The sequence below is a fragment of the Vigna unguiculata genome, chromosome 10, assembly GCF_037176805.1.
Source record: "Vigna unguiculata cultivar grain cowpea cultivar isolate G323 ecotype 2 chromosome 10, ASM3717680v1, whole genome shotgun sequence".
Lineage (NCBI taxonomy): Eukaryota > Viridiplantae > Streptophyta > Magnoliopsida > Fabales > Fabaceae > Vigna > Vigna unguiculata.
In genome coordinates, this window is record NC_140801.1 from 282,034 (window position 1) to 304,606 (window position 22,573).

General features: G+C 35.5%; 1 protein-coding gene across 5 annotated transcripts; it reads right to left on the reverse strand.

Annotated features, from left to right (window-relative positions):
* Positions 1 to 685: 685 nt before the first annotated feature.
* LOC114167298 (transcription regulator) lies at positions 686 to 22,423 on the reverse strand. 5 transcript variants are annotated; one of them, XM_028052353.2, is made up of 51 exons: positions 22,224 to 22,423; positions 20,859 to 21,156; positions 20,440 to 20,668; positions 19,834 to 20,170; positions 19,615 to 19,728; positions 19,388 to 19,516; positions 19,121 to 19,312; positions 18,833 to 19,027; positions 18,427 to 18,564; positions 18,145 to 18,267; positions 17,804 to 18,057; positions 17,109 to 17,212; positions 16,479 to 16,573; positions 16,160 to 16,399; positions 13,340 to 13,525; positions 12,932 to 13,016; positions 12,765 to 12,832; positions 12,398 to 12,543; positions 11,490 to 11,598; positions 11,248 to 11,394; positions 11,117 to 11,164; positions 10,910 to 11,038; positions 10,584 to 10,823; positions 10,357 to 10,497; positions 10,170 to 10,255; positions 9,989 to 10,094; positions 9,669 to 9,764; positions 9,407 to 9,559; positions 8,553 to 8,735; positions 8,255 to 8,469; positions 8,037 to 8,166; positions 7,835 to 7,957; positions 6,942 to 6,986; positions 6,719 to 6,796; positions 6,435 to 6,551; positions 5,829 to 5,955; positions 5,645 to 5,745; positions 5,448 to 5,573; positions 5,234 to 5,317; positions 4,471 to 4,617; positions 4,252 to 4,380; positions 4,138 to 4,167; positions 3,883 to 4,029; positions 3,574 to 3,635; positions 2,574 to 2,727; positions 2,189 to 2,380; positions 1,989 to 2,093; positions 1,637 to 1,771; positions 1,261 to 1,497; positions 1,064 to 1,165; positions 686 to 972 (listed from the first exon to the last, which is right to left on the reverse strand). In XM_028052353.2, exons 1-51 carry the CDS (start codon positions 22,341 to 22,343, stop codon positions 838 to 840), a joined length of 7,212 nt encoding a protein of 2,403 aa, XP_027908154.1. In that variant the 5' UTR covers positions 22,344 to 22,423; the 3' UTR covers positions 686 to 837. The 5 variants fall into 5 exon arrangements, with proteins under 5 accessions (XP_027908154.1, XP_027908152.1, XP_027908153.1 ...); XM_028052351.2 differs by having other exon boundaries at positions 1,064 to 1,168; XM_028052352.2 differs by having other exon boundaries at positions 1,064 to 1,168; positions 5,472 to 5,573; positions 13,340 to 13,528.
* Between the last annotated feature and the right edge of the window lie 150 nt (positions 22,424 to 22,573).

Genomic DNA, 22,573 nt, shown 5'->3' on the forward strand with positions numbered 1-22,573 from the left:
CTAAACACTTCTAAAATATATAAAAAAATGAAGTCGTATAAAAATTCTCATTAGTTTCCAAACATATTTTTCACTTATCCATAAGCACGGACGTATCCAAAGTTACTTCAGGAGTAACGGTTGTACTCTTTCATTTTTCTAAAAAGACATGTAAATATATTAAATTTTGCATACTTTTTCCATATCTTATAATGGCCTTCCGGTTTTCATGTAGATAATGTTTGACCTCACTGATCCAGCGTGTTGAATCTGTTAATAGAACTCTCTTCTGTTCTAAATTTTATTCAAGAAAAGTGTTCATGAAAAAAGTTTAAAGGGTTAGATCTTTCTATATAACGCATAAATTATTGGCATTTTTTATTAAACAAATTGATGAGATGAATCAATGACTACGAACATATATATTCTGTAATTTATATAAACATGTGGATATTATAATGAAAGCACTTGTTTGTTTACTCATACACGTTGCTTCACTGTAATCATTCATTTATATTTGTCTTTAGTTAATAAAAAATATTTCTGTAATTTATATAAACATGTAGATAACTATAATGATAAAGTTTATAAATATATACTTTTACAATAATAGTTTTAAACTACTTACTGAAACATACTATAAATGAAATCTTCTACGTAAATTTTTGTATAGAAGAAACCAGATGCACATTCCATGAGAAAAAAATTGAAAGCAATGAGAAAGAATTTCACTAATACATGATATACAACGTAGAAAGAGTGTTAGATTACAACTGAGGAAATAATCCTAACTAACATGGTTAGGGTTAACTGTCTAACCTACACAAACTAACAAGTATTAAAAGACTATATTGACATTCAGACCCAACCGGAGACCATGTTATCATCCACTGGTTTTGGACCCCCACAAGATCTTGACACAGATTCAAAAAGTTTTTCAATCTCCGGGGCACATCTGATGAAACTCCGGTTCCAGAAGTTGTACCTAGGATTCTGCCAAATGACAAGAAAAAATTACAAATAGAGGTAAGAGAAGTGGCTTGGTTAATAACCTGCAATATGTACCAAAATGCAAAGAAAATACCTTGATGAGTTCAATAAAGGTAATGAGGAGACCCCAGGGATGAGGACGGTTAACAATTAGGCGTTCCAACAAGACTCTGGTAATTTGTTCTTGGATAACTTCCTGCTATATCAAAACATGAATATATAGCTAAATAACAATTGGTGGTATGATTGATAAAGCTAAAGATAAAAAGCATAGCACAAGTTTAGGTGTACCTGGTTTGATTCAGCAAACAAGTAAAGAAGGATGAAGGAAAAGTAGTGTGTGTTGGTATTAGGATAACGTAATTGGTTGGCAATGGCATTTAGGAAGAGGTAACGGCCTTCAGTGTCCAAGTCCACAATAAGTGTCTGAAAAATATCCAATGCAGCACCAACAGAAAATACGGCTAAGGGGAAAGCATTTGCTGAAGATTGTGTATGGGGAGTTCGTCCCTGAAGCTGATGGATTGCCTGTTATACCAAAACATTATTTAGATCTTTGCATTGTGATAAAAAATATACGATCTAACATGCTTAGAACAAAAAAACCTCAGCAACTTCGAAACTCCAATTTAAAATGGCAATCTTAGAATTTTCCCATTTAAAGTACCTGCATTCCAACATATAGCACAAGTGAGTTGATTAAGGGCACATTGTATCGAGTCCCAGCAGAGGCAGCTTCATTGGGTGCGAGAAGCATCTTATCCTTCAGATCAGACAAAAATGGAGAACCCTGTTGCCTTGTCTGCAAAAAAAAATGATTGAAAGCTTGTGAATAAAATGTAGCAAAGTAAAAATAGATTGGAGTGAATCAATTAAGGAAATGAAAAGTAGAAAATCTTGACCAAAAGGAATTCACATGTTTACAAGCAACAAATGCATCAAACATGATAATTCTACAGAATTATAACATAGCAAGCCAACTATTAAAACAGACCAAATTCAAAGAGGGAAGTGCGGACCTTAAGGTATTCATCTACATCAGCCTTCATCTGCTTTGCTTTAAGTGCAGCATCAACCTCTGAAAGAATGCGGGGTGATTGGGTAATTTCCTGGAGTAAATCGATCTGCATACAACAACACAAGGCAGTAACATCAACTTAATGCTCCTTAACCTTAACAAAACGTTTGGGGATGTGTGGGTAACAAGAGATTCTAAGACCTTCAAATTAGGAGTAGATGGATCGGGCAGCCTCATACTCCGTGGAAATGCACTTAAAATGATATTCCTCATCTGAATGCAGCTTGGAGGAATAACATCACAAAAGGTAAAGTGATAATCACATAGAAACTCGGGGAAGTCATGAAGTAGCACCAAGAGCACCCTTAGTGTCCCTTTGTAGAGGACACGTACCTGATCAGAACAAAATTTTAAAAAAAGAAAAAAAGGTGTAGATGTAAGAAGCATTATTGTGTGCATAGACCCAGTTGGAAGCTGTTAGATATCCTAAGAAATATAGGATAATATATTTTTATAACAAAATAAATCAGATATTTCTTAGAATTTCCAATGAAAGAAAATAATTGAGGCATAGATAGACACAAACCGGGTCTCCAAGTTCAGCATGCCTCAGAAAAGGCTCCATAAATTGGAACAGGTCTACAAGCAACCTTTGGATATAAGGCCAACCTTTTTGACCATTACCAGTCAACATTTTAGGCATGAAGCTCCTGTGACTTATCAGTTCAAGCCATGCAAAACTGAAGAAACATGCCCATAAAGGAACTAAGTTATGAAAACAAAATCAAACAATGTGTGTGAGATAGACTTTGTAGACTTTACAGAACCTCTATATATTTACAATCAAATGAGTTTAAATAAAGATACTCACTCAAAACAATGGTAAATACAAGCATCAAGACAATTAACATACACAATCATTGTAAAAAAACTAATACAAAATGATACAGGAAGAACGTGGAAAAATTCAAACCAGTATAGAGAACATACTACAATACGGTAAATTTATTACAGGTGGATATTTGTCTTGCCCAAATACAGACATGCAATGCAAGACACATTTTACATAGATAGAGATGCACCTTTCAACAATAAAATCGGTAAAATAAGTCATATAAACAATAATGAGGAGCATGTCAAAGAATGTCTGCTCAGATTGGAGTTAAAATATATTCTTGGGTCATATGTGCCTCAATTTTGAGAATATAATCAACCCAATTTCTAACATAATTCAGAAGCAAAGTTAATGTGTTTTAAATTTCTGATGTATCAGAGCCCACTCAAAATTTTACTTAACATAAAGCCTGAAAGTCAAATATACAACCTCTTTACTTCCACCGAAAAAGGGTCAAATATCTGACAAAGTAAACTAGAAGTAAATGATCCCCTAATAAAAAATGTTTACATCTCTCGAAAAAAAAAGGGATTTGGAATTCTTAAATGAATTCAGCAACATCAACAATTCCATATGCAGAGCGAAACACACAGTTAAAAAAGTGTGCATCACAATAAAATAGCATACCATTACAACATTATCCTTAAACCAAAATACAGCAAATTATGAATCAGTAGTGGGCATTCCTAACCTGAACGCAGGAACTTTGAGGGGCTGCAATGCATGAAATGCATTGGCAAAAGCAGTCAAAATCTGCAATTCACGAAGTGGTATCAGTCAAACACGCATGCATGTTCTTAGCTTATTGGTTGAAGGAAAGAGGGTTGAAATGCATTGGCAAAAGCAATAAAAATCAACACAAACAAAATAACCAGTTTAATTGACGGGTGATTTACACATACATCAACAATGTTAGCGGTTATTAAAAGTTTGAACCCACGTTTGTACCCAAAAAAGAAACAAAAAATAAATTGTTGAAGTAAATGAAAGGGACAAACACCTGAAGATTTGCACCATCAGTAACAGGCTCAAGTGAACCAAGATCTAGAAGCCAGTTGATGAATAATCTGAAAAGTGGTCTTGGATTAAAAGATGCCTTCTTCTCCTCTGCATCTTTTATAATGAATCGGACAGCAACTGCCAGAATCTACCATAAAGCAATGGGAAATATTATAGACAAAAATTATACATTTAATAAAGTCCTTGAGATAGAAATAACATGCATGCGTTTGTTTGATAGAAATAGCATACACACCTTGGATAGAAGAAAGGGTTTGTTTGATCCCTGTTCCAACAAACCAACAGAACAGCTTAGATGCTAAAAATTCCAAAAAGAAACGAGAAAAGAAAAAGATATACAGTTAACAACCTTCAAGATTGAGAAGACAAGCTTTGCGTAAATATCAATTGCAAGAAATGACATTGTCTGCAGCTGTTGTGATTGTAGTGACCCTGAATTAATCATCTCAGTGGATAAGCAATGCGCAACAGCAAGCTCCTGGAAAAAAAGCACAAGGAAAGAGGTTACACTGACAATCCTGGTCATCAGTAGAAAAGAATAACCAATATGATGAAAGAAAAGCCACACCAGTAATAGCCGGAAAAAGCGGTCTGTAAGATCATCACCCTTAAGCAGCCCATTCTGATGCAATTGCAAGATGAAGTGGGCAGAGGCTGTATCATTGGCACCAGGAAGTTCACATATTCTATACCATTCTTTAAACAAAATGGAAACCTACAATTTGAGCATAAAAGAAGTAAGCATTAGGAGTTCAAATTTTGTCTCTGGCCCAACACATACATGATTAAGGAAAGATTTTATGCCAATAACCCTTTGCTAAACAAAGTAAAAATGAAAGGTAAGAAATAAAGGGAAATAAACTACTCAACTTATGAAACTACATGCAACTAAGCATTCACACAAGATTGTCTTACAAAATCAGAATAGCCATATCTTGCAAAATATATTTTCTCCTTTCTTTTATGAATAGTATCAGATTTTAGGGTTTCCAATTGGTTCTACATTTCATTTCCTAAGCCTAAAAGGAGCCACTGAATTTTCCCTTTACTTTTGCATATCAACTTCACAAGGGTGTGTTTTAAAAAACAATCATAATTTTGAGTGCAATTCTAAGGTGTAGCTTACACATACATGAATTATTCTAATCAGTCATAACTCGGGTACAGCTGGAGGAAATGAAATATTCAATAAAACATTACAATAAAAGTGCAGGCATCAACAGTATAACTTGGTCAAATTGTAGAGCAGTTATGGTCAGTATCTAACACAATTAGTGCCACATAACCAAGCAAACAAAATTCAAACTTATCTATCAATTTCAAGGTGATACCTGCTCCCGGAACCCAGCAGGATCTGGTTCTATAGAATCCACGCTGTTGAACTCTTCCCTGTTAGCAGGTAGCAGACCAGGAACCTGTTTTTTACATGGTTACAAAAAATCCAGATTTCAGGAAAACCAAAAGCAAGAACAGATAACAAAACCAGAAGAGAAGACAAAAAGTGCATGAACAATAGTGGCAGCTGAACCACATTGCTCTTGTGACCTTAATGTCTCTTGACTGTCTTGCCTTATCCTCCTTTCCAGCATTGCTAGATGATAGAGCACCAGGATTCTTGATCATTTCAAGAAGCTGTGGTAGTGGCTCAGGGCATCCAGGCTTTGTAGCAAGCTGAAAAATAAAATATTGTTAGGAATAGAGGGTACAGTAAGGAATGCAGAGACTCGTGTACAAATACAAACCTTAGCCAGAGCATCAACAAGATTGTGAAGTTCTGAAATAACTTTAGGTTCCTCGATAACCAGGGTTTGAAGAAGGGAAATGGAAAATTCCGTTGCAGCCTCTGCACATTCATCCAGTAAGTTGCGTCATTATAGTAGCACTTAAAAATGTAAAGTCATTAAAAAATAATTTCTTTGGACATACTGTTCCTTCCTCCATCAATAAGTTTTGCCATATGAACATTGTACTCGGCAAGATTTAGCAATTCACTACGAATAAGCCCAATAGTAATTTCTTTGTTATATTTCCTTTCTTCTTCTGAGTAAATTACCTGCAAGGAGTACAGAATACACAGTTTAAAACAAATTAAAGAGCAAGTATAACTATTTGAATATTAGGTGTCATTTAATATAATCACTTAAATCATTGAATTCTATGGATTTCGGAATAAAAAATAAATATACTGCATTACTAATTATAACTAATTAGCTTCACCACTATAACTGGTCTTGATAAATTAATTATTTGTTTTTTTATACGGGACAGGAGGGAGTGTTGGTAAATATCATTTACTGTTTCTCATCTTCAAATGAAATTTTCTTTATCAGCGAACAACAGACATTACCTACTCTGTCAACTTTAAAAAAAGAGAACACCAATATCTTATTCATAATATGCAATTTTACAAAACTATCAATCAAGTATACAGAACATATTACAAAATGTAAGATAAGAAGCGTCAAAAATTAAATTCTAACAATGTATAAACATTCAACTCATGGCAACTTTTGTGAGTTCAACAAAACATACCCAACTAGTAAGCTCCTTCACAGCAAGTTTGCAAACATCTCGAATGGCAGTCAGGATTGCAAGATGAGCAGAGACATGGATGTTGTTTGATGCATTATCATATAAACCCTTGAAAACCTGTTTTAAAAACTAAATTGTCAATCCCATCAACCCAAAGTGGAGGTATCAGACATGACACGGACAATAAGTCCGAAACTATTGAGTAATCAATTCATGATACCACATTGCATTAGACCTTCAGAAAAATTCATGAATCACAAAATTCTCAGTAGGGGGAAGCACACCTTTTGGGCCACAGCTAAAGCTGCCTCATCTCGACTAACACATCTAAGTATGATCTCAGGAACCTCGGAAATGACACCCTAAATATAAGTAAGAACCCAAGACAGATATTAAATCATGCGAAAATGAAATTATCAAGGTAAATTAAAAACACCAGTAATAGTAATTCATATTAGGCATAACAGTACAGACTGTATAACTTGAATATGAACCACAGTAAAATACCTGGATTTCTGCATCCCTGGAATCGCTGCTGACCATAGCTTCCAACTGAAACCAATAACATAAAGGAAGTCAATAAACATCTGAAACAAACATTGCATCAAAATAATCAATTAAATTAACCAACAACCCATGGGTCAATTGATGTTCCTGCTTCAAAAATTATTTTACCACACTACTGTATGAAAAATTGTAGCTATATCAGAGAGATGAATGAAAATCAAAAACAAAAATGAAAAAATAAAATAAGCAGATTCCATTGATGCAGAGGTGTCATTTTTAAAAGTATATCATGCAGGGAAAGCTATTCCTTTCTAAACATATGCAATATCCTTACCAGCCATAAGGTAAATTTACAATATCAACAATCCTAAAAGGTTAACCTAACAAGAAAAACGTCAAGGGCATAAGCAAACGGGTCACCTTAATTTCCACCCTCGGTTGCATTTGCATTTAATCATAAAAAGATAATAGAATATGAAAGAAATGATTTGAAGACATTGCCAATAACTTCAAAAACCAAGTTACCTAATTGGCATTTAATCATAAAAAGATAATAGAATATGAAAGAAATGATTTGAAGACATTGCCAATAACTTCAAAAACCAAGTTACCTAGGACCAGACTTCCATCACAACAGCAACATACACACACATAAATGTTAAGAAACTTCTCTAATTGGCATGCTTTGGACAAGAGCATGATGTATATGACAAGCAGTCAAACTCCACATTCACTAAATAACAAAAGCCTGGTAGAAATGAATGAAACATAACAATATTCTCACTCATTTGTACAGTTATACACAAATGAAATATATTGGCTATATTAACCTTTCTATAGTGGGATACACAAAGAGTCTAATATCACAATAGTCTGTAAAGATTAGTAACAACCTTTTGTGCGACAATCTGGTACTTATCTAGGGCGTCTCTTGTAGTGAGAGAAGGCTCCAAGAAACTATTTCCAAGGCGCTCCATAGCACCTGATGTAACTAGTGGCTGTGAAGTTCCAGATTCCTGGCCATAAATCACAAAAACATTTAGACTCTAATCATGACATGTTAGAAGCAACAATGCTTTTTATTTGAAATCTCACTTTCACATCAGACGAATCAACTGCATGCAATTCCGGGGTGGAAGCTGCTGAAGGAAATGAAGCAACAGACTCTTTTTCCAAACTATGCTGTGAAACACTATCAGATGCTCTAATGTGAATTGAGGAAGCACTGAAACATTGAATGCAGATTGTTAATAAATTTGGATTTATAGATGATAAAGATGGAAAACCAACCATACAAAATAAAAAGAGGAGACCTAAAATGTGGAGCCAAATTAGACTCTGTTATATCTTCTAATGGTCGAGATACTCCTTCATATCCTGTGCTCACTGGGTAACCAGGGTTAACCTGACCTGATACAGAACCATTGGTACTAGGAAGACCAGTATTGGCAGATTGAACAGCAACACCAGCAGACATAGAATGTGAGCTCTGGCTAGACTGGTTTTGCCAAGGAAGCCGAACAAAGTCCTAATATAATGAACATAAATTAAACTCCATGTTGTTAATCTCTACATATCCCAGCCACATATTGAATAAAGCCAAATGCATACCTCATAGACACGCTGTTGTGACATTGACAACTGGCCAGGCTTCGGGCGAAGAGGCTCTGGAACACCACCCATAGAACCTTGTGGATACAAATTTGCATCAAAAAATGTAGAACCCATACCTTCTCGATGCTTCCTTCTCAAAGAGAGTTGTTGACCAATCTCTGTGTCGATGGTGCTTATAGCCTATAAGATAATATCACAGACAACAAACCAGTTAAATTCGATTCATCTCTGCAAAATGCAAAGTCAAAGGAGAGAGGGCAGTTCTAGCAACCAGTATTAACCAATACTTCACTGATTTTAAAAATCATTGATCAAAACTTAGGCTGCACCTAAACCAATATGTAAAATTGGTAACAGGTAATAATAAAATGTATTATCAGGATTAAAAAAAATCATACTCTGAAATATCATTTCCTTCGGTAAAAGATTTAAACATAGGCCCCGGAGGCAGCAATACTATATATCAAAAGAAAGCTAAAACCTACACAATGTACATTTACAATGCAAATCCTTTTGTTTATTCTTCACCCTCATACTTCTGCAGCCTTGCAATTTTCTTTTGTTAATTAAACCCTTTATGTTTCATCAGTCAATTATAAGGCAAGAAGCATTTCACACACTAATCAAACAATTACATGCCAGGAAGGATACACTTTGATAAATACTCATCTTACAAACCCAATCATTTTACAGAGGTGACCAGTTGGTGGTGCACATATATCTAACAATATAGTGCATGTTCTCTGAAATTAATTATTAATATTACCAAATAAAAGAAGCAACAATGAAAAATTTTCCCCATTGCCAGCATTGCCAAAAATCACTATAACCACAGACATTTAGAAGCTAACCTTATCAGTAGCAGCCTGTTCAATGACAGCACAGCCTAGATCAAGATTATCGTTGGTTACAAGTTGCACAGCCTGTTCCAAAATTTCATTGGCAATATTCAGGTTCTGAAGTGAAGTCCTCAGTTGACCGGAAATGGATGCCCGTAATGGCTCCTACAAATCGAGATGCATTAGGCAGAAGAAAATAAAACAAAAGCAGTCTAAAGGCATATGACCCTAAAAGTATAAGCAACAGAATAGATATCTTATTTAAGGGCATTACCTTGCAAGTAACATGAGCCAAACTCCCAGCAAGACTAGCTACCATTAAGTGTGCTGCATTTAATATGCGTGTCTCATCAGATTCCATGGCATAATCCTGCAAATGATTCACACAAATTAAATTTAAGCAAAAAATCTATACAAAAAGCTGTTTCTATACAAATTTAATCAACAGTTAAAAGATATCAACACAACTAAAACAGGTGACGTTCTAAACCAAAACATCTTAGATATATATCCAATGCAATTAAATTCAGAATTATAACAAATGGGATTTCAAAAATCAAGCAGTAAGACACGAGGCATCACAAATATGTAGACCTTTAAAACAAGCTCCTTTGTAGTTTGTGTTGCAATGGAAACACTACGCTGCACAATACTAGTCACTATCTCTTTGATAGCTCTATCCATTGCAATGGGTACCGCTCTGTAATAAAAAAGAGTACCAAAGTCATACATAGATTCAAACAAGGAGAACAACAACATAGCAATATCACCATACCTCTGAAAATGCATTTGCAAACCAAAACCACTGAGCTTTTGATTAATAATAACATGAGTCCCAATATTAGGTATCTGTGGTTGCATCTGTAACCACAAAAAGCAACAACCAGTGATGCTTAAAAATAACATGCTATTAATCAATAAATAGTCCAGCAAAGAAGGGAAACAAGATTTTGGTTACAAACCTGGCTATGAGAAAACGGTGCTGGGGAAGGAGTTGCTTGTAACAGTCCTTGAGCAGAGGGAAGTTGATCGGACAATCCCAAAGGTGTAACCTTTTCATCTTCCATCAATGCACCCGAGGACATATGAAGAGGGCCAGCATACTATCCACCCAGAAATATTCAAAGAAATAGTTATAAATCAACAAAAATAAATAATCACCATAGACCAATAGAACGTAAGAACAAACCTGAGACAGCATATGTGGATGAGCACCCGTATTTGATGGATTGGTGACTTCAAGTGGCAATTCCAGTTGGTTTACTGGAGGTACAAGACCAGATTTTATATCAGTAATCATTTGTGATTGAGATGCCCCCACATCCTTATTAGAGAAATCAGGATTTCCTTCAAATTCTCTTTTTCGATCTTTCAGGAGGGAAGTTGGGGTGACATCCTTCATATCAACACCAAGATTTTTGAATAAAACCTGTATAGCACAATTATTCCAATAAATAGGTGGATGATTAACAAAAGTATGTGAATGATGCTCCAGCAAGGAAACAGAAAATAAACCTCTATGTCAAACTTTAGGTTCATTTTCAAGTTTGGCATTGAATAAATCTCAACAAGCAATCCCAAAATGCCCATAGTCCAAGGATTAGGAGGTTGGTATGCAAGACTGCTTTGGCATGGTTCAAGGACCTATAACATAAAATTGAATGATTATGTAGAATGCTATTGAATATAACAAATGAAATTAATCACACTGAGAAATTATACCTTTGACGTAAATGGAATAACAGCAATCATTAGCCCCTTCTCATATGCCTACAATGTGGAAAACAATTTAATAAGAAAATGATAACTTGAAATGCCATCTACTCCTAAAATATATTCAATTTGGAAATTACCTCCATAATCAAAGACTTTGGGTCTATTTCTCGAGCCCTCAAAACCTGATTCCGGCCAATTGTTAATTTTCCAAGCCAGCTCCCCAAATTTTTAAGCAAAGAACGTTCCTCTGAACTTGATTTTATGAGCTCGGATCCTAAAAGAACCTGAAGATTATGCAAACAATAAGTATTATTTCAAACATTTCACACATCTAAACTTCAATCAAGCAAGGAAGAAAACAAAAAAAGAAAAATCAAACCTTGCAATTTTCATAAGTTGCCTGAACAATCTCTTTGTTCAAAGCCTTTGAATTAACTTTATCCAGGAATTTCAGGTACAGGTCATGGAAATTTGGCTCAATGCTTGCTCTGAAAAGAAGTATCAGTTGGTAAGTATAAGCCGAAAAAATAATTTGATAAGATAATTAGCAGCTATAGAGTAAGATGTGCCGAAAAACAGAGTTTAAAAAATATATATATATCCATAAAGTAAGGAACACAATGTAAAACATGAAACTTCCTCCATCTACAGCTCCCAAAGTCCTTCACCTCAGATCCCAAGGTTAAAGGCTTCTTGTTCTGTCTTAATTTCTATCTTTCAATTCTTTCTCAAAATTCAATTGAGAGAAATGTAAAACATTAACGATGGGTTGTTTCATCTAATTACTCATTGCCATGTTAAACCCGAGTCAACAACTTGATTAACTCTAGGTTCAGTTCATTTTGTATGGAAAATGGAGTACACTGAAAATAGGTATGAACACAACAGTCTTCGTAATGAAAGAACACAACACGCGGTTTATGCAGGTCAACAATGCAATAAAAGCAGGACTTAGAACAGATACAAAAACAAATTTCAAAGCTTCTAAGATCTGTAAAGTGCTCTACACCATTTAATTCTCTATTTACCCCCAACAGTCGAATTAAACCTCCTTGCACTTCACCACTGTAAAGCAGGAGTTAGACAATATCCAAAACCAAATTCCATAGCTTCTAATCCCTGTTTAGGTACCCTACTCATTCTCATTTATTTATTAGTCCCAATAGTCCACTTAAGCTTCCCTGCTAACCATTACTAAAGTCACTATCTGCTGTGTATATACCCAAGTAGGTGTAACTTTTTAAGCAATTATATGACGCATGATATAACTTACGCATCAGAGCTAACCTTTTCATAACCATATACTGTGCAAACCAAGGATAGTACTGTTCTTTCAAAATTTCAGTGAACTCCTTTGCTTTAGCTTCAATATTAGTAGAAGAAACATTATTAATAATAAATAATATCTTGTCCTGAACCTCTGACCCTGGAGCCTGTTAGCAAAAAAATGAGGCTTAAATTACAGCAAGAAAAAGAAACCCAATTTAAATTCAAATAAGAAATTAAAGTAAAACAGGGACCAGGTGAAACATGAAAAGCATCAAAACTATGTGAGCAGGTATGTAAAATCATAATCTAAACAACTGAACAAATCCATTAACAAAACTCAAGAAACCAGCCAATCAAATAAATTAATTGTAAAAGGCTAGGGCACCTCTATAGGAATTTCTCTTTTCTCAGCAGCAGCAACCAAAGTTTCAATGTTCAAGGCAGATCCAAACCCTACATCAAATGCACATATCAAATAAAAGCATAATTAAAGGATAATAGTTATGGCTTTATGCTAATCATGATAACTGTTAACAAGTAATAAAATTATACTGGTAGAAGTAGGTCCACGGGAAGGGCGAACAAAACCAGGAGAAGAAGAAGATAGCATTGACGAGGTGCTGACTGAGGTATGTAACTGCAATTGTAGCAACAAAACGAAGTCCCGGTACAAAAAGGAGAGAATGAGAAATACAATAAAACATGGGAAACAGAGAAAGTTAAACAGTTTAAAATAAAAACTGGATTCTACTCTATCATAAAATCATTTGATAAATTTGTAGTTCAATATATGAAAATCACTGATTATGTAACAACCAACAACCACAAGTTAGAATAGAAACTAACAGCTTCTGTTACTGACTGTAGAGCAGCCTTCTCAGCTACCCAAGTATGTCACTAACTAACACAATACAAGAACACAGAATATTACAATGCTATAATAATATAAAAGTATTATACCTTATTGGTATTAGAAGCATCAGTAGGTAGTACAGAAGATTGCCCCAGAGAAGATAACAGTGGTTTTACATCAGTAGATGAACCCACAGAAGCTTTATGACGATCATCCAAGGGATTTTCACGTCTCTGTTGAAGCTGTAGTGACAAATGTTGCTGCCCAGGTTGTATGACGGTGGAGCCACCGAGCTGCTAAGGATACAGCATAAATAATGTTACCCAAAAAGAAATAGCATATCTATTATCCAAAATCTTGTTTTTATGCCATAATTTTATCAAGTGACAAGCATAACAGGTTTCTTTCACCACCACAAATATCTCAGAAAAACAAAATACTATTGCAATCGGTCTCCACAAAATAACCACTAACACCAATTTATCATACTAATGATTCACCTAATGGAAAACAAAACACCTAAAAGTGATGTAGTTGAGCTTCCAACCAAAAATGGAGCAAATGACTATTATTATTCAGAGCACTAGCATAGTCTATATTATGAACGATATGACAAAAACAGCTTTAGAATGATATGCAAAGGTTGCATGTCATGCAAATAAAAAAGGCTTTGGGCTTACTTAAAACTACAGAAGCCCAACCAAGTCAATCAGTAAAAATTGGATAGAATAAATACAAAAAAGAGAAATTAAAAAAACACTCAGCCTTGAGGTTAAGACGTCCTGTGAGTATCTACAGTCTTGCGAGTGGAGCTGACCCATGCAATCAAACACAAGAGGCAGATCAGGAAAATTGGGGATCACTGTGGGATAGCAATTTTACTCACAAAATCTACAAATCAAATCATATCATTGTGCTGATCCCAACCAATGTGTTCTAGTTTGCAGGCTCAAGCTGCTAGCAAATCAATTGCCACAACTCATGTAGTTTGGAATTCCAATTCCATTATATAGCCATCCAATTTTAAAAAATTTGAAAATGAACCTTTTTCCCTAAGGGTTCCCACTTGCTTATCAAAAGCATTCTTCACCAAAAGGAGCACCAAATCAACAACACTTCTATAGTCATTGTTAAACTTTGTTAATCATTGGACATTCTCATTGTAAATCATCACAAGGGACTTGTCGTCTTTACTTGCCACCAGTGTTGTCAAAATTGCGAGTAAGATGGCAAACTCGCACGATCTTGCGAGTTTGGACCACCAAGCAAGTTGAAACGAAAAGCGGATCGCAAACGATGCAGATCGTCGCAAGTATGCGAGGATGCTTGCTGAATCAAGGCATCGTGGGTTGTATTGATCTTTCTGGCCCTATGATCAACCCGATCTTGCGAGTTTGGACCACCAAGCAAGTTGAAACGAAAAGCGGATCGCAAACGATGCAGATCGAAGCAAGTATGCGAGGATGCTTGCTGAATCAAGGCATCGTGGGTTGTATTGATCTTTCTGGTCCTATGATCAACCCAACCCACGAGAAGCCCAACACTTTTCTACTCTTGATCTTTCTGGTCCTATAAACGACCCAACCCATGAGAAGCCCAACACTCTTACCTTTTCTACTAGGGTTACGTTCGCATAAATGAACTCAGCCCTTACAGTCTCCAAAGCTCGCTGCCTTTGTATTCGTCGACGCTCGCCACCTCACAATCATTAGCACTCACCTCGCTTGCTTTTAATAATATGAATATATTTTTTTTTATTCGTAACTCTTACGAGTCGAGTTACTATCCTCGAGTTACGATCTTTTATTGTCTTCCCGATCCCCTTACAATCCTAGAGTTTGAGAACACTGCATGATTTAGAGTCACAAGCCATCAGCAAGGGTCAGATAGCTGTCTCCAATGATTTGTCACTATAAACAAGCCTGGCCTCATCTTTCACACTAGAGATTCCATCATTGTAATCAATCTTTGTAGACACCAACACCAACTACTGCAGGTTGTGTTCATTTGGATGTGGCTGGCTATTCTGATTTTTCTTCCCAAAGTACTGTTCAGTAATTTTTCTTCTGAAGATCATGCTTGTACAAAGCAATTACGAACAATTGAACCTGTTTCAATTCCATTATCTGATGGCTCTTACAATTTATGAATTATTGTGTTATTTTCTTCTCTATGAATTATTGTGTCAATAAATATAGTTTTTCATATTATATGCATAACTCTTGCAAGTCAAATTACAACCCTTCTGTTATGATCATTTAATCCCCTCCAATTCTCGAGTTTGACAACATCAATGGCAAAGCTTAAGATTTTTAAATGTGTCTGCCAGTTCCAATCACACTCTTAATAAAGCCCAATATGCAGAGAACCACAACTCCAAACCACTACCTTGGCCCTCCCTTTCTTTCTGCAGACACAAAGCCCTAATGGTTTGTCTGGGCAGAGTGAAATAGGGTGGATGGGTAAAGATAAAAGAGTTAGTTTATTTCGTATCATACACTTAAGAGTACATAAATTCTAAAAATTACAGGGCCCACCAGTACTTTTCCACTCCATTTCCAACCTATTTCCACTTTGCTCTCTCTTTCTCTCTCCCTTTCTTCTGTATGTTATTCAACCAAAAATAAAATACATCAAACACAAACTTAAGTGTGACCATATTGAGCATAGCTCCATCAATAAACAATCTTTTGAACTAAAACTAGGTTTAGAACAACCAACTTAGGCAACTGTTACAATATATAACAAACCATTAACATAAAAGTATATAATACTAAACTAAAACAAAAGTATAAAATTAAATTATAACTGACTATTGATGAGCAACTGCACTTCTAACATAAAATTAAAACCAGAATCTTAAATCTGACCCTAATTTCAGAAAACAACCTGCAAGACAAACACAAATGATAAAAAGTTATTGTTACCTCTACATGCCCTAATGTAGCCTGTGCAGAATGATGGTTAGTAATAACAGAAGCATGACTTGCCCCATCACCGTCTGAATGACCAGAGGAAATCCTGGCGAGGGCCTGCTCAATGAAAGCCACTATTTCTGAATGTGTACTACGCAGATGAGAAATTTGAAGAATATGATTGCAGTACTGAGGCCACTCAATAAGACGATCCACAAACTGCTCCAACGCCAGACTTCCAAACAGAAACATCTGTAACATTCAAATGCATCGTCAACCCTTACAACAAATGAAAACGTCAAAGGAATTCACTACGGAAAACAACACAAACTTTTGAATCTGCAGGCTTGCGCAATGCATCAAGAACATAACGAAGTGCAATCCCCAAGGATAGATGAGTTACAAGCTGATGCTTAATCACAGAACCTGGTACAAGAGATAAAAACAAAAAAATACAACGTAAACGATGGGAAAAATAGTACCAAAGAATACGAAAAATTGTTGCAATCAGGCTCAGATAATGGTAGCTAAAGCAAGCAGTGTGCATACGCAAACAAAAGTTTAATAATGCACACTCTATGATGAAGAAAAGCCCAAAATACAATGCACTGCAAACATACAGGGATAACAAGTTTATAAGTTCGAATCACAGTCTAAGAGAATAAACTTTCTATCAGAGCATGTAACTAGCACTGTATCAGTTTCAACCAAGCCCAGTCACTTTGTCAGCAAACGGAATTACTAATGCACATTATCATCTAAGTGCAATATTGAAGCCTCGTGCTCACAAGATGAACATTTATGAGCACAACTCTCCATAAAAACAATTTCCATAACTTACAATTCACCAATCCAGATCTAAAGTTGCTTGGGTGAAACCAAACACCATCATAAACCCCAGTTCATTGGTGATCATATGAAATTAAATTTCATCATATGCAATACCACAAGAGAAACTTACCAAAGAGAACTGCAGCTATTTTGAGTTGCCTTTCAGGATACTTTGGAAAAAATCTATACTCCTCGAATAAGTTTGCAATCATGCATTCAAAAATTGATTTCTCCCTGTTAACTCACCAAGAGAGAGAGGATTTTTAGAACTTAATTGTAAACCACAAAATTAATGCATTAACAGAATTTTCAACCAAGGGACCAGGGATGGCAAAGCAATCCATTTATCAAACATCTACCAGGCAATCCAAAAGTAAACTCATCTAATCCATCCATTACAAAAAAAAATATAAAAAATGGATACATACACACCATCCATCTAATTTTAGGAAGGTTAATGAACAATCTGTTATTAATCAAAATCCAATAGATCATGGATTAGAATTTCAATCAATTTTTACTTGGATTAATGGATTTTTATATCCAATTCATTTCAATCCAAAACAAAATATCCGATCCAACCAGTTTGGGGCCCCCTACAAGGTACAAGAACACATGCGTTTGAACATGAAAGTTTAATTTTCTTTTTCTTCAGGCAAGATTTTCAAAGCCATAATTAACAGCTAGAGTGATACTCGAAAACCTTGATACAAAGATTACTAAAATTCCAAAAATTCACAAAAAGTCTAGAACTACAAAAATAATACAACACTGGGATGGTATCGCAGTAAAAGATTGACCAGAGGAAATTTTAAAAGTTATCACCTCTTCACTGAAGATTCCTTGAATCTAGCTAGCATTTGTACCATTGCATTAATGGTTAACTGATCAGAGAACATTTGATGGAAATAAGAGTTTGCTTCTGCTTCAATGTCATCTGCATAACCATCAGAAGTAGATGAATCGCCTGCCCCACCATTCTGAAGCCTTGGATTTGAATCTATAATAGATATATGCAGCCTCTCCAACTCCTCCGAAAGTTGTCTAGTGGCAACCAAGTCATTATGAGATTTAAGAACCTGTGATCGGAAAAGGTGAGATACAACAGTAAAAATGAAATCAAATGAGGCTATGAGGCCAGAGAAACCAAATGATTAAAGTATAACCTTCAAAACAGTAGCCGTTGCCTCAGCATATAGACTCAGAACACCACTAGATGGATGAAAAGATTTGCCAGAAAGGTTCTGCGATCCACCAAAATGGGCATCCTTAATGAACTTGAGACACTCCTGCAGAGTAGGTATAATAATGTCAGCCACGTTCCCGCTACAATAAATTCATAGAAGTACAACTAAAAAGCCTATGAATAAAAATAACAGAATGCATAAATCTATAATGCTACTGTCTTTACAATTTAGAAATCAAGTAATGAGGGAAGGCATTATTACCTCAAAAAAGGTTTCCTTGTATGTAATTAAGTTGCCACTCAACCACTTCTCAAGGTCAAGTAATTCTTTTCTTGATGCAACAGCTGCTAACCTAATACTATAATGAGAAGGAATAATTTCCACCACAGATGATAAAATCTGTAAAACAAATATGATAGATTAAAAATCTGTAAAACAAATATGATAGATTAAAAATCGTAAATAACAATAACAGAAACATGAATTGGTCTTTATGAAGACATTTAAAAGCTTATTGCAAGATAACTAAAAGGACACAACGAATGTAAGAGCTGCTCATCTAAACAAGGTTTACACTTAAAAAAGAAAAAGAACAATACCTAACAATAAAATTCATATTTAAGAAAACAATAAAAATGAAAATATACACACTTTACAATAGAACAACCTTTAGCTCCTGGCAGATGTCTACGATTCTTATAATACTGTCTGCGTCATTGTTTTGAGAATCAATAATCCCTCTAAAGACCAAATTAGGATTAACATGCCAAAGGTGTAGAATCATCCCACTGCCTACAGCACTTTTTACAATCAAGGGAAAGACAATTGGAGATACTTCCTGCTGCAAGAGGTTGTAGGCAGTCTGCATGAACAACAAATGAAAACATCATATCAAGAAAAGCGATGAAATGGAATACTGTTGAGAACAAACAAATATGAATCCATTAAATTTTACATTAATATGTGCCATCCCAAGAAGTAAGACTTCAGGACAGTGTTTAAGGGGATAATCAAGGATTGAACGAACAACACTGGCATGACCCTTCTCAGCTAGCTGGCACAGAACGTCTAAAAGGTCAAGACACAACCATGAATGATTTGGATGTCCATTTTGAATCTTGTGGCCATTAATTGCATCAACATATGCCTGAAAAGCAATTAGTTGCTATAAAATATGAAGATGGGAACAAGCAACAGAAAACGTTCAAAAAGATGATCATACCAGCTGTCTTCCAGAGTGTGCAAAGGTAAACATTTCCGGTGGTGCTGATACTGCATATTTAAGGAAAGACAACTGACCCTCAGTATTCTTCCAGACAGACCCACAGACAGCATGGAGAGGAAACGGTTCCTGCTAGGGCATTTCCATACATTCAGAATTTTATAAGAGTTTGCATGCATATCGATTAAAGCTCAAGGGAAAGTATATGTAGTGTTCTGATATCATACCTTACAGGCAAGTTTATATACAGACATGAGAAAAGAGAATGCCTCTTCACTAGGAAGGAAAAACCCTTCATGATCAAGATTTTCAATAACACTTACCCAATTGGTATGAGGTGCCTATATCAGAAAAAGGAAATCATTTACTTCATTTTTGCAATTTCAGTAACAGGAATAAGAGCGTATAACAAGATGAGATTTTTAGCTTTATTGAAGAAAACTCACAAGATGCTTGACTGTATCAATCAAGACATCAATATTCCAAGAGTTTAATGGCGGCAACTCAGAAACATTGTATCCATGGGCCGCACGAAAATTTAAGTATGTGTTTTGGTTGTCCTCCAGCCCATAATGGGTACAAGCAATAGCACCAAGTAATTTAGAGAGTGTATGTTCAGTTAAAGGTAAGAAGAGCGAAAATATTTCCTTGCACTGTGAGACATCAACAGTACATCCATACCCTAGCTCCTTCACAATATCACCCATGTTCATTTCCTTCTGTATGTCTGCCAAAATAGCATCAAAATCATTTTCTCCAGAGTCGTGGAACAACTCCATATTCCTGTAATGATGCAGATAGAAAAACATCATAATCTCAGAATTTAATCATTTACTATTACTAACGTAGAACAAACATACAGTTATATTCAAAAGGGGAACCGTTTGTACTTTACCGGCATTTAAAATTTAATTAATGATTAAAAGGGTTCAACATAGCTACTAAATTTCAGGGCTTAAATAAGTTTTCAATATTATTCACAACACAGTGAGTATAAATGCAAAATATATCACCCATACAAAAACAAAAAGGATAGCTAAATAAGTTACTACCTTAAAAAATCAGCCTCATGCATCTCATCAGGAAGCAATGGAGTCAAGACGAAAGGTGGTGTGGCTTTGAACTCCATAAGTGATAATATCTGCATAAAGGAATCCACATGCTTGGAAAGACCCTCGGACTGCTTTAGGAACATGATAATACTGTGAATTTGCTCATGGAAACTCAAAGAACCAGGGTTGGCACATAATTCCTCGATCTGAGCCATGCAAAAGGTTTTGCCTATACACAAGCAATATTTCAGATCAAATCACAAGATATATACATAATACTCTGGGAATATATTGATATGATAGATAACAGAAATGACCACCAAACATTACAAAAATATATAAACTTTACTTATCAAGCAAAATGTTTATAGGAAAAGCAATAAGAAAGAACTGAAACTAGAAAATAACTTCATACTTACCACACAGCCTAAATTCAGAATTCTCAGAATCAGATAACGCAAGACTGACGATAATCTTTTCCAATAAAGATAACTGCAATCCATTACAAAAGTTTTCTAAAAAGCTTTCATTAATTTCCATATTCTTCATCGACTCAGAAAAAACTGTACTGAAGTTTGGTTTGTCCAAGAGGTATTTAATGACTGCCCCAAGAATTGGCTCGTGCTGCATGTCTTTCGTATCTCTTCTGGCATAACCATAGTGATCCAAGCAAGTTTGAAGCAGCAAAATGCATCCAGTGGTTCCAAATTCAGAAAACTGTCAGCCAAACAAAGTATAAGTCAATAACAAATCCAAAACACACAGCCAATACAGAGAAAATTCCAAATATGAATAAATTAAAAATTAAAGAGCACACAAATGAAAATCTTCTGAAGTGCGCAAAAGCCAATAGTTGCCCGTTAGTCTAAGGTTAGGGTAGTTCGGACGGGAGCAAAGAGATTACTGAGCAAGACAGCAGATAAACAAAAATGCAAGTCCATAAAGCAGCGGAAAAATAACAGGTCAGAAATGGCATACACAAATCATTGTGAAACATGTCATATTCTAACCACCAGAGAAACAATAAAGACACAGGACCATTATTACCAAATTATAGTGACACTGAAACTTAACATATTATCTTTGTTTACTAAAACCATTAATTTCTCTTGGGAATCCCAGATGATTAAAAACCAAAGGCAAAAAGCTTCCAGATCCTATCCACTACAGTCACCTCCACAACACTATCTGCTCTTCAGCTGGGCATAAACTCCAAACATAACAAAAATAATGATTATCTGTACACAGGGCATTATCTTCTACAAAGGCCAAAGCCCATCCGTAAATCATTTCATAGTCCAATTTACTAAACCACAGTAGTGAGCAAAAATAATGTAAAATAAAAAGCTGGATTGGTTATTCTCCTCATCACATAAAGACAACAACATCTAACATAGCATTTCAAAAGAAGACCAACAAACATCATACGCCCAAAAATAAATTTGAAAAGGTAACACACATGCAACATAAACCCTAGAAGCACCGAACTACATAAATCCACAAAATCATTGCAACACACAGCATATTCGAAAACCGCGCACCAAGGTCACAAAACTAAAGCATTGAACACACACGCATAAACAAACAAAAGAACGTCAAGTCAATTTTAAATTGGATTCCCTAAAAGGGAATTTGTCGCAGCACTAGGTGAAAAAGGAGGAAACTTTATGAAGCACAGAGCACGAACACGAAATTCGAGAGAAGCCCAGAAAAATTAAGCGTGAAAATTAAGATGGGGTTTTTGAGGAGGAAGAAAAAGGGAAAAGAATGAATGAATGAATGACCTGAGAGAGTTGATGGAAAACGGAGTCAAAGTTGACTTCGTTCAAGGTGGTGAGGAGAAAGCGAATCTGGTTGGAGGAAAAATTGGACATGGATGGCAAGGAATGAAGAAGAGTCGTCATCACAGAAAATGCTGGAAACGGTAGAGAAGAGAAGAGAATGCGTGAGATTTGAGTGAGAAGAAGGTTACTTTGCTGCTTGATTTGGGTCTCAGAGGAGCCATGATGTCCTTCTGTTCCTCTACTTGGGCTTACCAGGCCATGGCCCATTTTTAATATAATGGACCTTCTCGGTTTGTTCTAGGTAATTTCTTCCTACACATCCATAGCATATTCCTACACCTCCTTGTCAT

What these genes read in the sequence shown, in the direction of transcription:
- LOC114167298 (XM_028052349.2), bottom strand. Translation starts at nt 22,343, where the DNA reads ATGACGACTCTTCTTCATTCCTTGCCATCCATGTCCAATTTTTCCTCC. An exon ending in TTCTGAATTTAGGCTGTGTG is followed by an intron (nt 20,669 to 20,858) that starts GTAAGTATGAAG and finishes GCTTGTGTATAG; the next exon opens with GCAAAACCTTTTGCATGGCT. An exon ending in GCAAGCCTGCAGATTCAAAA is followed by an intron (nt 16,400 to 16,478) that starts GTTTGTGTTGTT and finishes TGAATGTTACAG; the next exon opens with ATGTTTCTGTTTGGAAGTCT.